Below are 7668 nucleotides of genomic sequence, written 5' to 3' on the forward strand. Positions count from 1 at the left end.
GAACCAGAGCAATGCACAGAAATGCCGTTTACCTTCCCGCCGGAGCGGTACCTACTTATCTACTTGCACTTTGACGTGCTTTCGAACTGCTAGGTTGGCAGGAGCAGGGACCGAGCAACAGGAGCTCACCCCGTCACGGCCACCGACCTTCGGATCGGCAAGCCCTAGGTTCTGTGGTTTAACCCACAGCACCACCTGCGTCTCTTAATTCCATTTTAAAGCTGTCTAAATTGGTGACTATCACCATTTCCTGTGGTAGCAACTTCCACAATTACTATGCATTGTGTTAAGAAGTACTTTTGAATCTCCCACCATTTAACAGGTTATAACGTTATATGAAGGAGAAACCTTCCCTATTGTCACTTTCTCTACACCATGCATAATTTTATACACTTTATTATATTCTCCCTCCCCAGCTGCTTTCCCCGCAAGCTATAAAGCCCCAAATGAGTAGGACCAAGCATTTTACACCTACTGTAAAACATACAACTAGTTGGGAATGAATGTTTTAATATCAAACTACATTTCTGTATTATGTTCTGTTACTAATAATACGCTTCGGCCCCAATCCACCTGTGGTGGTATGTGGGTGGTTCCTTTTAACTCGCCCAGGTTGAATTCCTGTCTTTTCCTGTTTATATCCCAAAGTACACCTGTCAGGACGCACCTATGCTGACGTGCTTTAATCTCCTTCACCGGTAATTTTAATTATGTTTAAATATTTTAATTGCTTTGTTTTTATTGGTAATTTTAATATTCATGGCAAACCGTTTTGGGGTAGATCTGTTATAAACAAAACTAAAGCAAACTTGCTCAGTCTCTGGGCCCGGGAGAGCTAAAAAAACCTTAGATTTGGATCTGCTTGGAGTCTTAACAACGGGGTCGGTTACTCCGCTCTATAGGAACGACCATGGGTCGGCGTTGAGGTGGAACCATGGCCGTAGCCAGGATTTTTGTTAGGGGGCAGAACATCAAATCTGTATGGATTATGTGGGGCTTGACTACGCCCACGGTTTGAATCCCAGTGGGGCCCTTCAGCTAAATGAAAGAAAAGGCCGTTTGTGCGTCGGGCGGGGTGCCACTTCCCCTCCTTGAATCCCTGCGAGGTTCCTGGGAGTTAAACGGGCCTGAACAGATGGGGGTTTTCTTGAGGAAAAAGAACTCGGCCAATACCCGGCTCTTTCTTGCCAGCCACCATGCTAGAAACGGAGTCTCCTTCGGGCGAGGCCAGGCCCCTCTCGGCGGGCGCGGAGTCAAAGCGGCGCCCTGAGCTCCGCCAGGCGAGCGGGGAGCTGCCGGGAGCAACAACAACCGCCTCTCAAACCCCAAGCGGGCTTTGCCCTCGTGGTCGCTCTGACGGGGCGGAGCTCTGCGCCCGACGCTGCATTGAGGAGAGCTCGAGGCCCCGAGGCGTGAGGCACTCCGACTCCTTCGCCTTCCCCGCCCGCGGCTGCAGAGCTTCTTCCCACTAGCGCAGAGATAGCGGCCTTCGCAGGGGGGAGGAGCTGGAGGGGCGGCTTTTTAAACGGAGGCAGGAGCGGCAAGGTGAGAGTGCAGGTAGGAGATCGATGGGGGAGCAGGCAGAGCTACTTACGGGGCTCACCTTCTCGGGGAGCTGAATTCGAGGCACCGTCTACCAAAGGGTTGCTTGGCGCCAGAATTTGAGTGGCTTTCCTCACTTACTGCAGGTAGGAAAAGTGGCAAGACGGGTTAGGATTAGCACTCTTCTGACTGGCAGGAGGAATTGCATGGACTCCGCCACCTGAGTCAGCGGGGCGATCATCCGACGTGGGTTTGGGGAAGATTGCCGACGGGAGACTTTCTGTGGAGTTTCCATGGAAACAGCCTCCTGGCCTTTGGCCCCAAGGCAGGACTCCGTTTGTAACAAGCCTGGCAGGAAGATAAGATAGCGACCTCTCTTATCCAGCCTTGCCGGAAGGAGGCGCTGTCGTTAACTATGTCTACTCAGAAGGAAGTCCTGTTGATTTCACTTGGGTTGGCCCCCAGGTATATGGGGTTAGGATTGCAGGCTTAGTGCACTTCGTTTGTTGTGCCAGGGGATCCCCCGCCCCCGCCCTCCCCGCTATGCCACCTGTAGCTTTTGTGCAAGATTCTGCCCTGCTCATTATAGGTCGCATCCCGAGAGAGATTTTGCATCTTGTTGCTTCAAAGGGAAGAACTCGATTTCTGACATCGACCTAGTAATGTCTGCCTAGGCATCCTGTACCATCCTTGAAACTTGAATAATGTTTTGTTAGCTACTTAAACTGTCGTGTGTGTTTGAGTGTGTGGCCTAAAGACATTCTCAATAGCATCTAAAAAAAGATTCCTCCTATAAGAAACTACCTTATACCAAATCAAGCCATTGATTGTCATCTTGTCCCAACTGGAGATGCCAGGCATTGAACCTGAGACCCTTGACATACAAAGCATGTTATCTACCCCTGAGCTGTGGCCTCTCTCTTGCAGCGCCGGACAACAGGAGGGGATGGCATCTCTCACACATTTCTTACTGGTCCCCACACGCCTGATGCTGAAGGTCTTTAATATTATGTCCTGGCTGTCTATGTATAGTGCCGGTTGCCTTGCTGCTGTCTTCTACTGTTGGTGGGCCCTATGGCAGGTGGTGTCTACGGGCCCTTTCCAGGTGCTCCGCAAGAAGAGGCGGGGGACTCCACCAAGATGCCTCACTGATGCCTCGCATGGGGAGCATGGCTTTGTCACGCTAAAAGTGAGTACAGTGTCAGGAAAGTGGGGGGGGGGCATAGGCAGGTGCTCCTAGCCACAGTCAGGTGCTCACAGACAGCAGCTGAAGCAGGATGTGAAGGCAGGATTCTGGGCTGCTGGTGTATTTGAGAGACTGGGAGTAACATAGGAAGCAGCCTATTGCCAGGTCAAACTATTTGACCCTCTAGCTTGATGTTTTCAATGGTGACCGACAGCTGTTCTTCAAAGTCTTAGGGGCAAAGAGTGTTTCTCATCAGCTGCCTCTTAACAGGAGATGTCACAGATTGTGAACCTGTCACTCTATGCATGCAAAACTCTTGAGCTATTGTCACTGAGCTCTTGTCTGTGTGTAACTGTCCTATTTCTCTGTCCTTTGGGGACTCAAGAACTCAGGCCTGCGTCTCCACTATGTTGCTGCTGGCGAGGAAGGAGCCCAGCTGATGCTTTTCTTGCATGGATTTCCCCAGAACTGGTAAGTGCCGCTGTGCTGTGTGGTAGTTAGAAGAAGTGCAGTGTCTGGAGCTGATATCAATTTACTGCAGGTGTGGCCCATGCAGGAAGTCAGCCCACAGATCTGTTGGCCAATGTGTTAGAGGAGTTTACTGCAAAGTTAAGGAGAAGGTATTGAACAGAAGGATTAACTTCTCTAAGGAAATGACCTAGAGGAGATGATGTTACTCAGCTACATGCTATCAAGTTTCTATGATGCACAGTGAATGACCATCGGGTGTTCACCATTAGTATTGCTATTACCATGCCTTTCTTCCTGACAAGACTAAAGGTGGCTTTCGGATTAAAAACAAGAATAGCTAAAAACATAGACAAAAGCTATCATTAAAAACAATTAAATCTTAATAGAATTAAAACTATATACAGATATAAAATCTATTTAAAGCATATGAATAAGTACAATAAAAACAACACCAGCCCTTTCATTAAAAGCAGTCAATTCCCAAAAGCCTGATGGAACAGATGAACAACAAGGGGTGAGCCATTATTCAAAACATATATATACAACAAATAGAGAGGCAATAACTATAAAAGCTGCAGAGCAGGGAAGCTCTCCTCTCTACTTAATCCCATTGTGATTTGGCTGTATTTCAACAGGTTTGCATGGCGCCATCAATTGCAGGAGTTTAAGCGGGCATTTAAGGTGGTGGCCCTCGATTTGCGGGGCTATGGCTTTTCCGACGCACCAGCTGGTTCTGAGCACTATCAGAGGGAAGCTCTGCTGGCAGATGTACATGGTGTCATTGATGCTCTGAGCCCCAGTGAGAAGAATGGTGAGAGTGAAAATGGTTGTTTTGGAGGAAGGGTCCGGTTTGCCACTGCAGTGGCTTGGCTACTGGCAATGGGAGGAGAGGGCCATGCATTCAGCATACTTAAGCTTTCAAGTGTTACATTGATGCTTAATGGGGTTTCCTTGAAATTAATCGGTGTTTGGGTTGGGGAATTGTCAAGCAGGCTGATACTTGTCCACATTGTCCCTGTTCTGATGCCTTCTGTTTGTCTTTTAGAGATTTCTAAGTGCATCCTGGTGGGGCATGACTGGGGTGGATCCATAGCTTCTGAGTTTGCTGCCTGTTACCCCAATTTGGTAGAGAAGCTTATTATTATGAATGCAGTTCAACCACATGTCTTAGCAGGTGAGTCTTGTGCTATCGGGATTTGGTACTCACTACGATTGTGTGCAGCTTTTGGCATTCACTAATTAATTCTAAGCAGGATTGGAAAAGGGAGAGAGGAGCCTGAATCTGCCAGGGACTAGTCCCTGCTGCACAGTTAAATGGTCACTGTGACTGCATTGCCCTTAGGATGCAGAGCCTGCATAAGCCATCACTGTTACGCTACAGCTCTTTTTGGAGGAAGAAGGGAGGTTGTCTGATCTATCCAAGTGCCTGACACCAACACACCAACACGGCTTATGATTAGATGGAAGCCTTGTACTAGGAGTACATTAAAAAACACGGCCACCCAGCTCCCCCCCCCCCACTGCTTGGACTGCAAGTTGATCCAGATGTTAAAGGGAAATAAATGAGAGCATCCCCAGTTGAGCCCTCTATTTTGAAGATAGTTTTCTGGTTGTGGTGATTTTGTTTCTTTTTTTATAAAGTATTTTTATTTCAGTTATGCACAAAATAGATCCAAAAGCAAATAAAAAGAAAAAACAAAGGGCCATATATTGGTTCTCTTGATGAGTAGTTCTGGTGATATTTAATGTGTGGCAGGGCAACTTATTTTCCCTTCCACCTTGCAGAATATTTTTCACGATATCCCACCCAGCTGCTGCGATCCAACTACATGTTCCTATTCCAGCTGCCAAAGCTGCCAGAGCTCCTGTGGTCCTTAGGTGACTTCTATGTGAGTGCAGGGTGGGGAGTTTGCCTCACCATTCATGCCTTCTTGCATTAGGAATATAAATACAGCAAATCTCTTTTCCAAGCTGTCTGTGTAACTTTGTGAAGCCAAAGCGCTTTATTCTCTGCTGGTGACTGTTCATTCTCTTCACTCAATGCTGAGCTACAAATCTCAAATGTGTTTCATGGGCATATCCCAAACCCTTCTGCCAGGCTGCTTTCAGCTCTGCGTGAAGGGTGATTCTCTCTGCTTTGGTTTGTAAGAAGCATAACCCTGTCTCTTCTGCCCCCTTCACCCCAGCCTCACTCAATATAGAGAGTGCCTTGTGTTTAAAGCTCACCTGTAATAAAACTGAAAGAGTGGTGTTCCAGTTTTCAAACATCCTTTGGAACCCGAACTTCCAACGCAGCTTCTGCAGCTTCCAATTGAGTGCGGGAAGCTCCTGCAGCCATTCGGAAGCCGTGCCTTGGTTTTAGAACATTTGGAAGTCAAATGGACTTCTGGAATGGATTACATTCTAGAACCAAGGTACAACTGTATTTACGCTAAACAAGGGGCAGTCATAACCTATTCAGACATTGCATACTATGAACTAGTGGGATATGTGAGCAGGCACAAGTACATTTGCTTTGATACCCTCTCTGGATTATTTGGAGGGTGCCAATCTGTGACAGGGAGGCTGCTCTTTATGTAGGCTCCTCTTGTTTTTACAAAGCTTTCTAGTAGCATGAGCTGCCTCTGCCTTATTGAGGAGACTGTATTGTACAGGACGAGGAGGTGTGCATTTAATTAGCCTCTACATGCTGCTGTGTCTTTTTCTCTACAGCTAATAAAGTCTGTTATGACTAGCAAGAAGACGGGAGACCAGAATCATTTGACAGAGGAGGAGTTGGAGGCTTACCTGTATGGCCTTTCGAAGGACAGGGGTCTAGAACCACCCATGAATTACTACAGGAACATGTCCACGTGAGAGCCCATTTATTCCCAGCTTTGATAATGGGTGGGATTGGCATTTTTTCGCAGAGGAAGAAACTGCTTGGCAGCAGTAGCCTTCTGCTCCTAATAATTGGAGGGCACCAAATTCTTTGTTGGATCATGTGGTGCTGAGGGGCAAAACACTCTTCCTCCTCCACAAATCTGTGTTTAAATTTCAGGAAAGGGGGTGAGAAAATCTTGTGACCATTCTGAGATACTTTAATTTCTAAAAGAATGTTCATTTATAGAATTGGAATTAAAGTGTGGGTGTGCTGCCTCCCGATTATGTCATGGCTGCAGTGCATGAGCCTCCCTAGGGTGGAAAGTGACACAACCCTGATAAGTGGCGCAAAATGGTGAACTGATTTATGTCCAATGCCAATTTGCAGATTTCTTTTCTGTGTATCTTCTCCTACAGTTGGGTTCGTGCAAAGTGCAAGGATATTGTGGTGCCCACCCTGCTGATCTGGGGAGAAAAGGATGTATTCTTGGAAAAGGGGCTTGTCGTACCCATGGAGCAGAAGGTGTGCAAGAACATCAAGGTGCAGCTCATCTCTGAAGCCGGCCACTGGGTCAGTGAGGAGCAACCAAAGAAAGTCAATCAACTGATGTGGGCTTTCCTCCTTCAGAGAGACTGAGATGGAAAGAGGCAGTGACTGCTCTGTGCACTACAAGCATTCCTACCACCCAGCATGCAGGAAATAACAAGAACAGCCATTTGACCTGACACTGGAGATCTGGTCCTTCTCTGTGCCCGGTGGAATGTTTCTATCCTATATTGGAACATGAGTCACATGCAACTTGTAACTGGTTTTGCTGCAAGTCTGTGTTCCGTTGCACTACAATAAAAATGATTTGCTTCAGGGTTTCTGATACGGGCTTCCTGATGGTGAAACTGCACAGCAGTTGCATTCAACAGGTCTTCCAGCTCCCTCCCTCTGTAGTATACAGGCATTAATACTCACAGAAGAGCACAGCTTTTCCTTCTGTAATGTTTTTTTTTGTTGGGTGTGCCTTAGCATAGCAGAATCTGGAGCGAAGCTAAGTTCCCTGTTGCTGTTTCACACCCATTTTCAATGGCATCTTACTACCCTGGCAAACTACACAGGAAAGCGACCCTTGGCATGGATCATATTGAAATAAATGTTTTCAGCCTTCTTACTTCACTGTCTACCTGGAATGAGTTAATGACACATTAGGAGGAAGCTGCTTCTTAATGTGTGATATTACCTGGGAACATGACTGTGCCTGAGAACATCTTGGTAACACTTGGGGCAATTAGTTGGATGTCTTAAGAAGAGGCTTGAATTAATCCACTGCTCATGCCAAAGAGAGGGTGCAGTGATTGATCTCATAGTGTGTGCCTCATCCTGCATGTGGTGGACTGGAGAAACGACAAGAAAACCCCCAGTGGGTGTGTACATATGTGCAAAAGGAACATATATAGGTGACTTACAGGAACACAACTGGGTGGAAACTTCACATCTGCCAGGACTAAAGCTAGTCATTGCTCTGGGAGAGAATGTCTGCCCATGAGGCAGCCTCCATAATAAAGAGGAGTTTTGATACTACAGGTATTGTTCCCCAGTGTTGTGGACCTGATGCTCC

General features: G+C 47.1%; 2 protein-coding genes across 19 annotated transcripts in view; one reads left to right on the forward strand and one right to left on the reverse strand.

The window, feature by feature from the left end:
* LOC309526879 (uncharacterized protein) overlaps positions 1-1309 on the reverse strand; it is a 38391-nt gene extending 37082 nt beyond the window's left edge. For 14 of the 17 annotated variants that reach the window (XR_014216990.1, XR_014216991.1, XR_014216992.1 and 11 more), the window contains exon 1: positions 1174-1309. The gene's annotated coding sequence lies outside the window, so the exon portion shown is untranslated. The remainder of the gene's footprint in view (positions 1-1173) is intronic. The other 3 variants (XR_014217004.1, XR_014217005.1, XM_082213209.1) reach the window with 1 other exon arrangement.
* Positions 1310-1406: 97 nt separating this feature from the next.
* LOC309526873 (epoxide hydrolase 3-like) lies at positions 1407-7221 on the forward strand. 2 transcript variants are annotated; one of them, XM_082213199.1, is made up of 8 exons: positions 1407-1545; positions 2470-2731; positions 3114-3199; positions 3835-4010; positions 4245-4373; positions 4985-5088; positions 5912-6051; positions 6479-7221. In XM_082213199.1, exons 2-8 carry the CDS (start codon positions 2489-2491, stop codon positions 6696-6698), a joined length of 1098 nt encoding a protein of 365 aa, XP_082069325.1. In that variant the 5' UTR covers positions 1407-1545; positions 2470-2488; the 3' UTR covers positions 6699-7221. The 2 variants fall into 2 exon arrangements, with proteins under 2 accessions (XP_082069325.1, XP_082069324.1); XM_082213198.1 differs by lacking the exon at positions 1407-1545 and adding an exon at positions 1546-1688.
* Positions 7222-7668: the final 447 nt, after the last annotated feature.

The sequence above is a fragment of the Podarcis vaucheri genome (genome assembly GCF_965113315.1).
Source record: "Podarcis vaucheri genome assembly, chromosome: 2".
In the NCBI taxonomy this organism is placed as follows: domain Eukaryota; kingdom Metazoa; phylum Chordata; class Lepidosauria; order Squamata; family Lacertidae; genus Podarcis; species Podarcis vaucheri.